Source organism: Centropristis striata, chromosome 18 (assembly GCF_030273125.1).
Source record: "Centropristis striata isolate RG_2023a ecotype Rhode Island chromosome 18, C.striata_1.0, whole genome shotgun sequence".
NCBI lineage: Eukaryota > Metazoa > Chordata > Actinopteri > Perciformes > Serranidae > Centropristis > Centropristis striata.
The window spans coordinates 25,985,269-26,002,929 of NC_081534.1; the positions used below are offsets into that span (position 1 = coordinate 25,985,269).

The window sequence follows — 17,661 nt, forward strand, 5'->3', positions numbered from 1 at the left end:
CCAGCCAGGCTTCAACTTTTGCTCTTTTTTTCAGATAACTTAAGTATTAAGAGGGATTTAAGGTGTTAAAATAATTTCCCAATTCCTAAAATACATAACCATTTAAAAACCTTTTGTGTTATGTGGAAAAAATGTATTGTCACAATGCTGAAAACAAGGTTGTTTGTCTGAGCTTTGAAAGGGTGACATTTTGGAGATGCGTGGTTTTTCATGTGTAAAGATCAAAATAGGCTGCATCCTTAATTTCTGCTTGTGCTTCTGTGTTTGGAGTCAGATTCTGAGGCAGTGTAAACAGAAATATGTGTTAAGATACTGCATGTGACAAAAGAAAGGTGGTTAATATAAAAATATCATGTTTGATAAATCATTTTCATGTTGTAACACGCATGGAAAGTGGTTACAGTTTGTGGTATTCACAGTGAATCATAAATACTCCTACAAAATGACTGCACAAAATCACATTATTGCACAAAAAAATAGACAAAATACTTCCTGTCCTACAAATATGCAGCTGTTTATTTAACTTGTCTCATGTCCAGAGACGTTTGATTCTAATAAATAAGAAGCAGGAAGAATTCACGGACAGTGTGCACACAGCTGAAGCCACCCTCCTCAGGGTTGAGGATACTTTTATGCATTCATTCCCTTTTGGACTAAAACGTACTCACATTTTCTATGAGTCAAGGCTTTTCAAGGTCTCAACTGATTTTTATTGGATACAGACAGACCTGAAAGCACCTACACTGATAATAAAGAAAAAGGCTCTTGCAGCCCTTGTAAAAAAATTTTTTTTTTATACAGCATACAGCATCCTCTCATTACTTGCAGAATTCATTAAAAAGTGAGATGTCCCTCAAACTAAAGGAGCCCTTATCATACTTTCCACTGATTCTGGCTTTACACTGTGTTTTTACACAGTATGCATTTGCTTCTTGTCTGGCTCATGTTTAACTAGGAATTTTCAGATAATAATTTCTGTTTATGGCTGTATATTGTATAGAAGTCTACATGCAAACACAGTTGAACATGCAGAATAGCTGGAGTACTTAGTTGTTGGCATATTGTTTTTATTTTAGTACACTTTAAATCAGTTTTGCATATTAAGCACAGTTGTTTTATTGGCATACTGCAACCAAATATTCATAAAAACCCAATGATTGTCCATCAGAATTGCACAAAAGATTGTTGCATTATAATCTGTGCACTGTTAGAATGATAGATTCTAAATATACAAAGTCAGGCGCCAAAGGTTTGGCCATATTCCCGTTAAATGATGTTTTGACCAATCATAAGACCTTGTAGTAGTACACAGAAATACAATAGGTACAATTTGCCATTTATTTATAACTAAAAAAGTGTTTTCCAAAAGGTTGGAAATGTGCCGGATTGCTCCACATTTCTGTGGTTCCATTGTTGTTCTGAATTATTTCCGCTTCTGTTGACACACAGCATCATTAGAGAAAGACTTTCCCAATTATGTCTTTACTCCTGTATCAGCTGAAGCACAGCAGCGTTTGCTTTGGTGAAGGCTGACATGGAGCTGTGCTCAATAACTGGCTGTGTGTTATCTGAACAAGCAAACAGAAGTGACGGGGAACCGCTAATTTACTGTTCCATGAAACCCTTCTTAAAATTAAAAATAAAATAACATTTGTATTGTTCTTATAGTTGAAGAAAAGGTGACATATTTGGAGATAGAAGTAGTAGTAGAGGACCAAGGCTGCATGTTTCATTTGTGTGAACAGAAACGTGCAACAAATTCAAGATTGTTTATATAAAAATATCAAATCTGATCAATTAAATTACAGTGAAACAACCTGCATTGCTTATAATCTGTCTGTGTTTGTGTGCAGGGGGGACGTGCGTGGTGAACCCTACAGATCTGTTCTGCTCGGTACCGGGCCGCCTGTCGCTGCTCAGCTCCACCTCCAAGTACAAAGTCACCATCGCCGAGGTGAAAAGAAGACTGTCCCCACCAGAGTGCCTCAACGCCTCCCTACTGGGCGGCATACTGCGCAGGTCAGCACAAACACACACAGAGATCTGACCACAAACGAAGGCTTCTTAAAGGGACAGTTCACCTTAAAATCACTTTACCAAGCTAGATTGTTTTGGTGCAAGTTGCAAAGTGAAGATATCAGATGTAGAGATTACACTACATTTGTTGGCTTAGTCCTGCACTCCTTTTCATGTTCAGTGTTTAAATTTTATCTAGTTTCTTGTGGCTTCATGTAGAACTTTTGCATCTTGTTGTTGCACATCTAACGTAGTTGTTAACTGCTTTAGAAAGGGACAATTTCATAATTAATATATTAAATTTTACCTGAAGTTTCTCCAAAAAAAACCAGTGAAAACTGAGCCATGTAGGATACAAAACAGAAGAAACAACAGCAGTTGTAACAGAATAAAAGTAATTAACAACACAAATCCAACAACAAAATCTTGTTGTTGCAAATCTAACTTAACTGCTGTAAAAGGGACAATTTTATGATAAATACAATCAATTTAACCTGAATTTTTTCCTAAATAAATCCAGTGAAAACTGAGCCATGTAGGACACAAAACAAAAGAAACAACAGCAGAGTTATAAAAGAATAAAAGTATCCAACATCACAAATCCAACAACAAAATCTTGTTGTTGCAAATCTAACTTAACTGCTGTAAAAGGGACAATTTTATGATAAATACAAACAATTTAACCTGAAGTTTTCCAAATAAATCTGCTGAAAACTGAGCCATGTAGGACACAAAACAGGAGAAACAGCAGAGTTATAAAATAATAAAAGTATCCAACAACACAAACCCAACAACATAATCTTGTTGTTGCAAATCTAACTTAACTGCTTTAAAGGGGCAATTTTATGATAAATATAGTCCATTTAACCAAAAGTTTTCCAAATAAATCCACTGAAAAATGAGCCATGTAGGGAAAAAAACACGAGAAACAACATCAGAGTTACAAAAGAATAAAAGTATCCAACAACACAAATCTAGCCTCAAAAATCAACAACTTTTAGACAAAGTCTTGAGAAAATGTGGATATACTGCAGGGCTGTTCTTTTGCATGATATTAAATTATCAGAGTGTTTCTGTTATTTTGTCCACCCCCCTCCTGACAAAATAATATTGAAGTAAAGAGTGTGACGGGTTTTTTAAAAAGTGAAAACCCTGTGTTTTAAAAAAAAAAAAAAAAAATCTGGCTGGTGAACACTGCAGAGAGCTGCCTGAGTCTTTGTAGCCCTCAGATGAAACAGAGGATATACAGTAGCGCCCACAAAGACTATTGTAGGCGAACGAGGGCCGGGGCTGCACGCGCCGCCATGCCCAGGGAGCCAGAGGGAGGCGAGACCAGGCCAAAGCATGCCAGGATCAGAGGAACCAGAGGAAAGCAAGAGTTGCCAGCGCTGTATTATTGATGAGGCGGAGAGAGAAAGGGAAGGGGGGGAAGAGGAGAGAGAATATGGCTGGTCCTACAAGATGAAGCATGAACAAAGTAGAAAAAAAACAAGCAAATAGAGGTGTTGATCCTCATCTGGAGGAGAATAAATCACAACAATACCGTAAATATTCTAACAGATGAGCACATGAATCCAAAATAAATGTTTAGAAGTTCATCTTGAGTGAAAGTGTGCAAATCCCTCAGTAATTTCAATCAAAATATCCCAAAAGGATCTATGGAAGTTAGCAGATATTTAAAATTTTACATACAAAGCTAAAGACATGACAGGGACCACTGCTCCCCTGCTTTCCAAAATAGAACTTCTCACTTTGGGTACAGAAAGAGACTCAAATAATGACAGAGGGAACTCAGGGGGACATGCAGCCATGTCCATAAAGGAAGCATGTTTAATATATAACGAGTTGACATGTTTTAATTTTACACTCTTTGATTTTATGCTTAATTTCTCGCCTTTGTCAAATCAAAGCAAATCTATACTCTTCCATCTTTACTTTCAAGATTTGATTAAATACGGGGTGATTATGTTTGTGTTTTGGTTCTGATGATGATGATTTTTGTGACAAGTGGGAAATATGTGATGTTAAAGTAAAAAAGTTGTTTTACTTTTTCCGTCAGAGCGAAGTCTAAGAACGGAGGCCGGTGTCTTCGTGAGAAATTAGATCGTCTAGGCCTCAACCTGCCGGCAGGACGGAGGAAAGCTGCCAACGTCACGCTGCTCACCTCCCTGGTGGAAGGTACGGGACTTTAGCCACAATACTTTACCAAAAACGGCCACATCAGTGTCGGTACTCACCAGAAATGAGTACCAGCACTTCAGATTTTTGTCCATGAGTACCGGCACTTCAAATTTCTATTAACAGTATTATTAAAAGGGTGATATTTATACCAAAATATAGGCTAAATGTAATGTTTTATAATGAGAAATCGAGCAATTAAACGTAAAATCAGACATTCAACAGCCCCATGAAACCTAAATGAAATGATCCACTGTTTTATAATCACTTTTTCTGACACTTTGATGATTAGCAGTCAAATCAGGCTCCTTAGTTTGAATATTCAGGATCATAACTATAATCTATATGTATAAATATAGAAATATCCAAGACACATGCAATGATAATGTCATGCAATAGCTAATTTGAGGTATTTGGACCTTTTTTGGTCAAATTCAAGCACTGGTTATACCTTCAGGTATATCCCAGTTTTCTATTTAATCAGTTTTTTCCCTGTTTTTTTCTGCTCAGGTGAGGCACTCCACCTGGCGAGGGACTTCGGCTACACCTGCGAGACAGAGTTTCCCAGCAAGGCAGTGGGGGAACATTTGGCAAGGCAGCATAGCGAGCCGAAAGAAACCAGCGCACGCAAGAAAATGGTCCTGGCTACAAAGTAAGAATACAAACACATTCGTACAGCAAGATACAATATGTTTTAATCAGAAATGTTCCTCTTTGTCATGACTTTTAAGGGTCAAAAGGCCCAGATTTAAAGTAGTAGCATGCTTTTAGGTGCAGAGTTGCATCAGGGTGAAGAAAACTGATAATTTTTAAATACATTTTCTTCAGATTTTGCATTTGCTTAAAGGGACAGTTCACCCCAAAGTCAAAAAATCTTATTTTTTCACTCTCTTATTTATCAATCTAGATTGTTTCAGAGTGAGATTGTTGAAGATATCAGCTGTAGAAATGTCTGTATTATCTTGAATATAATGACACTATTTGACACTTTACCTAACCAGTCATCTTGAGCAATTCTGTGATAAAAAGCGCTCAGAAAAAATCAGTTTTATAGTTTTATGGCTCTTATGTGAGAGTCAGACAACAGAAATTGACTTTTGTTTGGAAAACTTCATGAACAGAAATGAGAAAACTGTTGTCATAAGTTAGGATAAGCTCCCACTCCTCACCACACACTTCTTCTGTGAATTTTAACATATTGTAATCACAATGTAAGGCCATCAGGCTGGAGTTTATATAACGGCAGTCAGCTCTGTTGAGTTGTGGTTGTGCTGAAGGGAAACAGCTCCCACTCTGTTCCAGCTAAGTTTGATTTTCCGATAAAGTCATCCCAACAATGATTTCAACACTGAATAAAATCCAAAAAGACAGCCAGCCTGGACCCATGTTGGAACCAACTTTGGCTTCATGTTGTGAAATTGTTTTGCTTGTTTTTTTGGACACTCGTCTCCTGCATGTAGTGTTCATTAAAATGTTTTTCTTGGTTGTGAATTTGGATGATCCAAAATGATGAGGATGGGGGGAGAAAAAGGCACAAATTGCGACGGTTGTGTTGGGGACAGATGGTAAACCCTCACTCCCTCCCTCCTTCTGTCCATCAGGCAAATCTGTAAGGAGTTCCAGGACTTATTGAGCCAAGATCGCTCTCCTCTGGGCTCCTCCAGACCGACCCCCATCCTGGACCTGGACATCCAGAGACACCTCACACACTTCAGGTAACACACACACACACACATACAGAAGTAATGGATCTTTTTTCCCAATCTGGAGTCACTCAGTTTTCTGTTTTGGCTCTGACCGCGTTGCCATTTTCGAAAACATGCAGCTGTGCAGTTTGTTATTTGGCACAAATGACAGAAGAGGAGGAGGGAACAGCGGCTTGTTAGCACAAATGTCACATCTATGGCGTCATCCTGTAGCAGAATATATAACAGTTTTTATCAAGCCTCCAAAGGGAGATGCACTGCAGAGCGCCGGGCAGAGGAAGAAGATGTGAGCTCGGCTGCAGAATCACAGTTATGACAGATTGAACGACAGCTTCCTTCTGTCAGTTTAAAGGTCTGAGCTGAGAGGTGACCTGACATTTAGCTGTGCAGGAACCTGCCCGAGGACCTTAAAGAACTGTATCATACCATCATATTACCAACAGGAAAAAAAATAGTGTTTTGGCCATATTTTATCATTTATTTTTATCCTGCAGTCTTGTAGTGCTTTTGCATGTTGTACTGGTTTCAATTAACAGCATAATTCTGATGTTTGTCATTGTGGCATAAACTTTGTTCTGCAAAACATACAGAAGCATACAGAAAATAATTAAAGAGGTTTATATGGGTATATGTTTATAATGCATTAAAAATATGCATGAAAATCTGCTTATAATACTGTATAGTTATAGTTAAATGTTGAGAATGCTTTATAACAGTAATTGTAACACATTCAACAAATGTCTTATAATGCAAAATATCAAAATATTTTATAATTGCTGGCAATTTATGGACTTTTTTGCAAAGATCTCAGTGTATTCTTATAGTTGTAAATATTTTTAAGCTTTATTTATAAGGTAATATTATTGAGATACTGGTTCTCATTCTCAAGAAAGACACACAGCAATAAGACACAAAGTTAGAGACAGAACAGGACGTTGCAGACAAAAGGACACAGTAAAAGTGTCAATTTGATATTTCTTTAAAACTACAAAACGATGAATAAACATGAGAGCAAGGAAGACCCTCATAGACATTATACCATTTTCAAAATTCATTATAGTCACTGTTATAACAAGGCTAATTCTAACCATATGAAGTGTTGTTAATATGTTTATGATACATTATAGACATGGGCTTGCAAAAGCAATGTCAGCAATTATGTGCAATTATATTACAATACTCATTATAAAAGGCTTTAAGTTTGCTATGATTGTTATAAAGCATTATGGATATTTATGAGTGTTTATGACTAACTATACAGTGCTATAAGCAGATTATAACATATTCTAAGTATGTTTATAATGCATTATAGACGTAGATGTGCAAAGTCAAATGAAAACATATGTAATATGTGTGTTTTAATATAATATTTGTATTAGGGCTAAAGCTAAAGGATTTAGTCTAAAAATTTCTCTCAGAATAAGAGAATATTCAGCATTTTTGCTTAAATTACTAAAACAGATGATTCTTCTGTTGATCGAGTAATCCATGAACCAGTGTTCAAACCTCAGAATAGAATTTGCATTTTGTTCAGTGTTTCCCTATAAATGATAGCAGGATCAGGGTGGAAACAGAACATCACAGGACATTAAAACTCCGCTCTGACAGGAGTTAGCCGACTAAAGACACTGTTTTAGGAGGATTAGAAGCTCCATAATGCAGGGAGAGGAAAGTTTCTCTGCAGGTGAACAAACTGAGGAGTGAAAAAAGGGGAAAATGTGCTCCACTTCAGAATCATTCTGCCTCACAAACCACAACTGTGCCCACTGGTTTCTGTCTTCCTCTGAATGAACCAAAGCTTCTGTTTTGTCCCCGACAGTCTGATCACTCACGGGTTCGGCACGCCGGCGGTCTGCGCGGCTCTCAGCACCTTCCAGACGGTCCTCAGTGAGATGCTCAACTACCTGGACAAGAACTCGAGCGGGAAGACGAGCGGACCCAACGACCAACAGATCAACAACAGCTCGGAAAAGTCGCAGCTCCGGAAAACAGCCGAGCCCCAGAGCAAAGACGGGAAAACAGAAAAGACTGAGTAGCCCACACCCACACGGTCCCCGTGCCTTGGAGCGCTGCATTTAGGAGTGTGTGTGTGTGAGAGTGTGTCTTTGTGTGTGTGTGTGTGTGTGAGGATCTGTTAACTCCGTGCATTACTGTGTCTTCTTTGGGACTCATTCATATTTATTGTTATTTATTTATGTTGAAATGTAACACCGACCTGAAGCGTCCCAAACAAGACGTCCTGATGTGTGAGTCAACACATCCTGTTCGTGTGTGTGTGTGTGTGTGTGTGTGTGTGTGTGTTTGTTTGTGTGTGTGTGTTCATGTGTGTGTGTCTGTCATGACAAGGAGGAGCATCGCCTCGGAGACGGCTGTGACTCATCCGAGACTTTTATTTGTTTATTTATTAATTAATTCTGAAAACAGGAAGTAAACACGGACATGCTGACGTCACAGTTTTCCAGGACAGGGGCGGCAACTGCCAACATAACACACACACACACACTACACACACTTAACACAGATATTGAGGGTTTTGGGTGGATTTTCTGCAACTGTACAAAAACACTTTTTTGTCCTCTGAAGATTCATTTAAACTGTTTTGTATTCATTTTTTGAGAGAAACACTTAACAATTCCACACAAACTTCAAGTTTTGCTTGAATTCTCAGTCGATTGAACTGAAACAATTTCACTTTCTGAACAGTTTAAACAGATGTAATTGAAAAAAAAATAAGCTGACCCAAACCTTTTAACACGGACTCACTATCTAGCTGCAAATATTAATAATAGTTGTGAATTATTACATTTAATCACAAACAATTTTGATAATCGATGAGTTGGTTTGAGCATGTTTTGAGAAAATAAGTAAAAATCTCTGATTCCAGCTTCTTAAATGCAAACATTTTCCTCCTCTATGACAATAAACTAAATATTTTTGAGTTGTGGACAAAAAAGACACATTTGAGGATCTAATTTTGGGCTTATCGGGACACATTTTTCCCCATTTTTGACTATTTATAGACCAAACAACAAGTCGAGTAATGGAGAAAATCTGTATGAAATGAAAATAATTGTTGGTTGAAACCTCACACACACTCAAACACACACACTGACACACACACACACACATCCCCCCTGTACCTGTGAGACCCTTGACACCCCCCTAAAAAAAACAGACTTATTTTTCATTTTTACGACATACAATCAGTGCCATAGAACCAGTGTGTTTACCATGTGGGCGACAGAGAGAGAGACAGTTTGTGGATGTGAGACTGACGCCACTGCCTGGGGTAGGCTACACTGTGGTGTGTGTGTGTGTGTGTGTGTGTGTGTGTGTGTGAGAGAGAGAGAGAGAGAGAGAGAAGGAGAGAGAGAGAGAGAAGGGTCCAACTCAGCCATTTTGTAAAAGGTGACTTTGCGGTTGCCGTCTTCTTCCCTGTGCATGTCTATCTTTGTACACTCCCCAGATCGCAAGTTTAGCCGACACAAGCTCTCTTCTGACTCGCTCATGAACATTTGTAAAGATATATATAAATATTTAAATTACTTTTCTTGTAGGCTTTCAACTATATATATGTTAAATCCCTACCTTCTAAAATGCTGGTGTTCAATAAAGACAGTTGCTACGTGTTCTACTATTTGCTCTGGTTTTAAGCTGTGTTGCACGCACACACACACACACACACACACAGGGGTATACACACAGATATATACACAAACACACACCATGTATAAACATACAGAAGGTGGCAAAAGAGCAAGCAGAGACTAAAAAGAGGCATAGCAGATCAAAGCCAGCCGGTGTGAATTATCCATATGAGTTCACAGTGTTAAAATTATAAAAAAGTCAGAGTTCCTCTCTAATGTTGTGAAAAAAGGCTATACCTACAGAAAAGTTCAAACGCCTCCTTTGTGTGTGCGAGCATGTGTGTTTTCTTTCAGTTTGAGCGACTTCTGTCAGCTTTTTCTGCTTATTTATATTTCAAAAAAAAAAAAGAAAAGAGAAATGTGATGATAAAACAGAGAAGAGGAGCAGCTGCCTGCTGGCTCTGTACGTTCTCTGTTTACTCTTTAATATTCCAGTCATTTAAAAGGAGGTCACATTCACTGCAAAAACACATAATCAGACAGGATGCATTTACAGTGATGCCTGCGCCGGGTTTGTCACCCTGAATCAATGCAAGCGAAGCCTCAGGTGGAGGAGTAATAGCACTAAAGACAAGGATGTGAAGGGAGGAAGTGACACGGGAGCAGTCCCAGTCTGCCTGGTATTATTATCCCACAATATATATATATATATATATATATATATATGCATGCATACATGCAGTCAGTGTCTTACGATGCTGGTTGCAAAATGTCAAACAAAATGCACGATGACATGGAGGTATTCTTCCCTTCACAGTGATGCATTATTGCACGAGAACACTGTGATGTGTGCAAACATTTATTAAGGAGGGATTGTGGCTTTTGAACACTGACACCTGCAGTATATCTTTTAATACACTTACAGTGTTTCTGTCAGGTATAATAATATATAATACAAGGGATCAAAGCAAACGCGCAACAGTTATACCCAAAGATTATTCACACAAAGGGTGTGCAAATTCAACCAAACCTTTACATCAATGCAAAAATGTTTGCTCCAGCTCAAAAAATATCATTATTATGTCATGCAATTAGTTGATTAATCAATAAGTCAACATTTTTTATTTGTTTTTTATCTGCAAAAGCTTCAAACCTTCTTTGTTTGCAGCCTCTCAAATGTGAGGATTTGCTACATTTCTCTCGTTTACGTCACTAGAAATGGAATATTTTAGAGTTTTTTGGGCAAAACAAAAAAAGCAATTCAAAGTCACAGAAAGGCTTATTTTAAAATATCTTGTCACATTTCATAATAAAAATATAAGGGATCAAAGCAAATATGCATACTTATACCTGAAAATGATTAACACACATCTTGTGCAGTGCAACCAAACCTTTACATAAATGCAAAAATGTTTGCTCCAGCTCAAAAACTATCATTATTATGTCATGCAATTAGTTGATTAATCAATAAATCAACATTTTTTTATATGTTTTTTATCTGCAAAAGCTTCAAACCTTCTTTGTTTGCAGCCTCTCAAATGTGAGGATTTGCTACATTTCTCTCGTTTACGTCACTAGAAATGGAATATTTTAGAGTTTGGGGGATTTGGGGCAAAACAAAAAAAGCAATTCAAAGTCACAGAAAGGCTTATTTTATAATATCTTGTCACATTTTATAATAAAAATATAAGGGATCAAAGTAAATGTGCAAGACTTATACCTAAAAATGATTAACACACATCTTGTGCAGTGCAACTAAACCTTTACATAAATGCAAAAATCTTTTCTACAGCTCAAAAAAAAAGTCACAAAAAGTCTTATGTTATAATATCTTCTCACATTTTACAAGAAAAATATAAGGGATCAAAGCAAACACGCAACAGTTATACCTAAAAATGATTAACACAAAGGGTGTGCAATGCAACCAAACCTTTACATACATGCCAAACTTAAGCTTCAGCTCTGAAACTGTCATGCAGTCATTTGATTATTGAACTAAATCAATAATTTTGATAATAAATAAAGTCTTTTATCTGCAAAAACTCCAAACATTCTTTGTTTGCAGCTTCTCAAATGTGAGGATTTGCTGCTTTTCTCTCATTTACATCACCAGAACTTGAATATTTTTGAGTTTGGAGTTTGGAGTTTAAACAAAAAAGCAATTTGAAGTCTCAAAAAGTCTTTTTTATAACATCTTCTCCCATTTTAATGATTAAATGATTAACTGAAAACCTAATCCAATGATTAGCCGGTGCTTATGTTTATTAATTTATCTCTATAATAATGCAATCTTCGATATTTACTCCCTGACTTGCTGTGTCTTTACCACATTCTGGTTCTTTCAGTGCTTTTCATTGCTTCGGGGTTTTACTCATTAGAACATGTTGATCCAAACTTCAGCACGGGTTATCAGCTTTTTTACATAAACATAACTTAACATTCTGATTTCTAACACCTTTTGCACCCAATTTTTTTTTTAGTTTTGGATAAACCTATCTTGAAACACTTAATAAGAAGAAAATTCACACATATCCTGTATTGGATTGAACTGTTTACACTCAAAAAGCCTAAAATTTTGAGTTCTTGAACATTTTTTACACATTCTTCTATCAGTTAGACGCCTACAAAGCCACAAACATGTACTCAGATGCTATTATGTTGCTTCTGTTTCTAATATGATATGTTTTAATGACGTTTTGGAGGAACTTCAATCACGGCTGCGGCTGCTATGGAGGAATCGTCCTGATATGTAATCAAACTCTGAAGCAATGCGAGTGAAGATGTAACAGAGTGATGTGTATGAAGCGAAGCAGCTTTCTAAATTGGCTCTTTGATGGTTTGCTGCATCTCACTGGAGGGTGTGAGCAGCAACAAATAAGCATGAACATACATACTGTACACACCCACCCACACACACACACATACACACACACACACACAGTATGCAAACACACCACACAGAGAAAGCGACTGAATCACACTTTTGTTTGTTATTACTTGCGTGATAAACATGTAATCTTTTTCGAAAGACTGTCCCCGCTGACCCCACATCAGAATAATAAGCAGTTTGATCAAAATGAGCTGGAAAATTAAATCGATGCATCGCCTGTGCCGGAGTTTCTGTAAAATTGACAAAGAATGAATCATAACTTTGACATCAGCGGTGCATAATGTGATTGGGCGGGAAATGCATTATTCACGCAGGATATATTGATTGCATTACAATGCAGCACTCTGTTATCATCACATTAAGCCTTCGGTATGCAATATTTGTGATGAATTTAATGATATGCATGGTTTGAGTGCAGTGCAGATATTTATACATGGAAGAAAGCTGCAGAACACACACTGAAATGCATGCAACGAATTCTGCCATTTATATAGAAGTGAATTAAGCAGTCTGAGGTCTCCGAGGGACTATAACTCCTGCTGACTGAGCCCCACAGTCACGAATACCAAACTCTGCCAACTTCTAAGCCCCGTCTCTCCAGTCTCTCTCCTCTGAAGCTATAACCCTCCTCCTCCCCTGCCTCTCTGCTAAAACCTCTTCCTCCTCTGTCCTGATCCCGCTCAGTCCCAGGAACATTCAAGGCCCCTTTTTCTCCTCAGCTGCCGTCCTGACTGTCCCCGTCATTCTCTGTCAACCCACACACACACACACACACACTAATACACACAAGCTACTCAAGACTCCCCCACATCCAGGAAGACAGGAACACCTTACACTCCATTTAGTGATCATCAACCACTGCTGCTTCCATTTGTTAGATCCTGAGTGGGAACTGAATGTGGAAGCTTCGGTTTAGTTACCTCCGCAGCATAAATGGAGTTTGGTTGAGGTTTTAGTGTGAATACAAGTCTTATTTTAGGTTTTAACTGATGCCACACTGCTGCTTTGTTTTAATACAGAGCTAAAATTCAGTAATTTTATCTTTCATTCGTCTTTAGTCATATCTGACTCATGCAGACGGCCACTGATGTTGTGCAGACACAAATAGTGATTTAAAAAAATGTAAATATTCAACCTTTCCTTGGTGTTTACTTCTGTTGCATTGAATGCAAGGGTGTTGAAGGCAAGGGTGTACTTTTGCTATTTTTTTTAAACATTTGGGGGGACATATGGTAAGCTTGGGTCTGGAGGTCCTTCAACAAGAAATTTTGAGCTTCAAACACTTAATTTTCTGCATTCTGGTGGTTTTTTATGCACCCATTTGTGTCTTTTCTTACATAAAAACACTGATGCATGGTGGAAATGTTATGGTACCTCCTGCTGTATCTTCGTTTTGTTGTGGAGGTTTCATACTGCCACCACCTACTTTACCTCAATATTTATCCTGGAACAAATGCATTTTGCAAGTAGAAGTGTAGACTGCATCCCCCTCAATATCTACACCTGAGTATTGGAGGAAGTCTTGCTTACAAAATGTTTACAAGTAGCCCTTTTCACTGCAGATATTAGGATTTGTTGGGTTTAAATAAGCACAGGTGTAATTAATAACTTGTTGTCCCAGTAAGTCAGTGACAGTGTGACAGTGAGCCAGCAGTTCATTAGTAGGACCTGATACAGAAGCAGCTCAATTGAATGTATTTACACCTGTGATTTTCCTACTGTGACATGTCAAAATTATACATTTAAATATATTTTTCGCTGATATTTTGTTTGAGTCATCCTTAGGACCAGTTCCTCATATTTACTGGTATAAGACACAGTTCCATGCTGACAGCTTATAAATCAATGCTGAACTTGAGTCTCCATGTTGTTGCTTCATTTCTTTGCCTTCTTCTCTGTCTTGTGGTGTTCTAGTGCGACCTAGTGGTCAGCAGCTGAACTGCAGCTACAGTCTGCATAACTCCAGCACATAATGTCATACTTCAGACTAGATAGGATTACAAAAAGGGATCCTTATACCTTACTTGACTTAATGTTATAAGAGAGTTGTTTGTTTCCCCGTTTGTCATTCTTGGGTGTTTTTGTATATGGGAAAAATGGCTGTTTTATTTTCAAAAAAACATCATTACGCGCTCCTGGTTACCATATAAAATTAAGTTATATGTCAGTGTGTTGTAATAAATGTTGAATTCATGAAGAAAGTTTTGCATTAAATAATACATAAATTAAATGAGCTTACAAGGCACCAAAACGACATATATGCCAGATACAAATCCTGCATTTCAACAACAAAAAAGTAAAAAAAAAAAGTTCCAAAATAGAGAAATTAAAGAAATTATTTACACAATGATTTACAGACTTTTGGCTCTACAGAAATACAATCATAAAATATGTGCTGTATAATACAGAGGGAATCAAAATGAATACTAAATAGATAATCCATCATTTTCCTTCTATTTCAGGCTTTTGAGACACTTACTCAGCAAACTTAAACACACAAACTACACTTACTATAAAAAAAACATCTTGTTACCAGTGCCTAGAAGATGATGTCACAGGAAGTTACAGGCCTGTGGTTGCAAACGTGCACCAGAAATCAAGTTATTATGTGAAAAAAAGGAAAATTTACTGTGTCAGTGAGTCATTTTAGTGCAGAAGCACCAACATGATTAAAGGATCACTCCGCTGTTTTTCAGCCTGTACAAAAAAAGCCTGAACTGTCTAACAAAACATAATAAGGTCTTATGAAAGACTTGACCCTGAGGAAATGAAAATGCTGAAAATAGGAATCTTTAGTGACAAAATGGGCCTGAACAGGTGAGATATGGCCATCCTCGCCCTGACCCAAGTCCCAGTAAAGTGAAACTGAAGCTGAATGTGTCTGTTTGGTAGTGATGGTTGAAAACAAAAGACAGGGAGCAGATCGAGCAGCATTACTGTGACATGTGTGTGTAATGTATGCTGATACATCGTGTGTCAAAGCCCTGCAGGACAACAACCACAACCATGCCTCCAGACTTCCAGACTGTCAGGACATCTGTCATCGCTGACAGTCATATGCCCCGCCGTGTGTGTGTGTGTGTGTGTGTATGTGTGTGTGTGTGTGTGTGTGTGTGTGTGTGTGTGTATGTGTGTGTGTGTGTAAAGAGAGAGAGAGAGGATGGGTGAATCTTTGGCAGCGGGTCATTCCAGAGAACAGCCGTGCTTCTTAAACATTCATGTCTGGTATCCTCAGTGGCATTTTTTTATTTTATTGTGCATCAAACATCAAAAGGAGCTGAACTACGGCAGCCATGTCAGAAAAAACATGGAGATACATATGAAAGGAGGCTAAAAACCACACATACAGAGGATATGAGAGCCTGGATTAGTGTATGAGACTCTCTACAGACATCTAAAGTGACAAACCCCAAAATAGAATTCTTCACAGTCAATTTTTCATTTAAATGTCCAGTTCTGACTCAAATATGCACACGAATATGTTCATTTTTCCCTCAATAGATCTAGATTTTACTGAAAGTAACATACTTAACCTATTTCAAATGAAATCTAATTAAATATGCAGCATCAAATCATTAAAATATGAGTATTTGTACCCCTTTAATCAACTTTTCTAAAGCATTTTCAATTAGAAACAATGAGACAAGAGACAGTTCTGATGGATGCATGCATGTGTAGTGTTCAGACACTAGGGGGAGCAGTTTGCACACACTTGGACAAAGTCTCACAGGGAAGAATTACTGGGTGGTTGCAAGGATGTACCACAGTTATGAAAAAGGGAAGATTTTTTGGAAAATGTGTCAGTAAAATTTAATGTGTGTCCTTTTTATTGCCTTTTTATTTGCATGTGAGAAGAGAGAAGTACAGCAGGTTAAAGTTTTCTAATCTTTCTATAAAATTGAAAATTAAGAAATAATGTAGATCACAGGGATTCTAAAAGAAAGACTCTTATACTAAAAGAGCCTGAATGCAAAAGTGAGTGAAACTCAATAATAAGAAAGTCTAATATCAACTGGGAGATAACCTTTTAATGCCAAAAAGATAGATAATCTCAAGTTTTTAATAATGCTGTTTTATTTCAGCAAAACATTTAAAATGTCTGACTTATTGGCATAAATTGGTGTTGTATCTTAAAACCCACCAAATATTGCTATTAAAATAATACTTTAATTACTGCAATATTTTGTCTATATACCACAGAAACCAACAATATGATGAAATCTGAGATGGTTTTCGTGCTGAACCCTCGAACACAAGTTCAGTTTCACCATCAGGCATTGTGACTGTACAGCCATAATGCACTGACCTATATAATATAAGAAGTGTGAGATATCATAGTATGTATATGCTTCAGAATTATTCATGTGAAATGAGCACTGCTACTACTACTGCTGTCCATGTGTCCACAGCAGTGTTGGCTGGATGTGCAGTGGAAACTATTTACAGATAAGTGAGTTATTGTACTCTGTATTCCACTGGAAACTATAACAATAGCTCAATAAATTATTACTCTACTACTCCAACTACCACTTATACAAGATCCTTGCTCTATTGCTCAATTTATGAAAAGCCTTGTTATATCTGCTCTGCTAAATCTTTTGGCCATCAGGGCGATACCTGGAAATGATAAAGCTCTTACCAGTGTCAGAAAAATACCATCTACATGGACTCAATATAGGTCTTATTTTAGCAATGCAAGCAGATATACAGATGGATAACAAATAAAGGGAAAAGCCTAAATGAGCAAAGCAACTAAGGACTAATACAGCACTGAAAATACTCAACCACAAGTAAAAGTACTGCATTAAAACTTTATTTAAGTAGAAGTTCCAAAACATTATCAGCAGAATGTACTTAAAGTATTGATAGTGCAGTAAAAAGTCCCCTGTCAGTGTTTTTCTATTATATATAATGTTTTTGAAATAATATTATTGCTGTATTGAGTTGTATTTTACTGCTGATGTTTAATCTTGTGCTCATTTTAACTCCTTTATATCCTGTTGAGTAGTTTTAATCGACATGAATGCATTATATTCTATTAAATCATCATATATTTGTTGCCTGGTTGTCCTATGATAACTGCATCTCTGAAAAGTCAGAAAAACAGCTGTTTGTTTTTCAGCTTTGTTACGAAGCATTTTCCAGCTGATCCATGAGGGTTATTTAATTTAATTTAATTTAGCTGAAGAAATAGGAAACTTTTGTTGATCTTTTCGACTGTACTTTCTCCATCTGGTATGGATAAACACTGAATATGCTGAGTAAGACTGAGGCTGTTCTGGAG

The 17,661-nt window shown here is 37.3% G+C and overlaps 1 protein-coding gene and 1 long non-coding RNA gene across 2 annotated transcripts in view; one reads left to right on the forward strand and one right to left on the reverse strand.

The window, feature by feature from the left end:
* tfap2d (transcription factor AP-2 delta (activating enhancer binding protein 2 delta)) overlaps nt 1-7,984 on the forward strand; it is a 17,805-nt gene extending 9,821 nt beyond the window's left edge. Inside the window, exons 4-8 of the mRNA XM_059356706.1 lie at nt 1,854-2,019; nt 4,076-4,194; nt 4,705-4,846; nt 5,796-5,909; nt 7,720-7,984. Of these exons, the coding sequence (XP_059212689.1) occupies nt 1,854-2,019; nt 4,076-4,194; nt 4,705-4,846; nt 5,796-5,909; nt 7,720-7,936 (758 nt within the window). The 3' untranslated portion in view covers nt 7,937-7,984. The remainder of the gene's footprint in view (nt 1-1,853; nt 2,020-4,075; nt 4,195-4,704; nt 4,847-5,795; nt 5,910-7,719) is intronic.
* The window catches only part of LOC131991330 (uncharacterized), a 74,728-nt gene continuing 62,855 nt past the window's right edge, over nt 5,789-17,661 (reverse strand). Inside the window, exon 3 of the long non-coding RNA XR_009396133.1 lies at nt 5,789-5,903. This is a non-coding gene — a long non-coding RNA (uncharacterized LOC131991330). The remainder of the gene's footprint in view (nt 5,904-17,661) is intronic.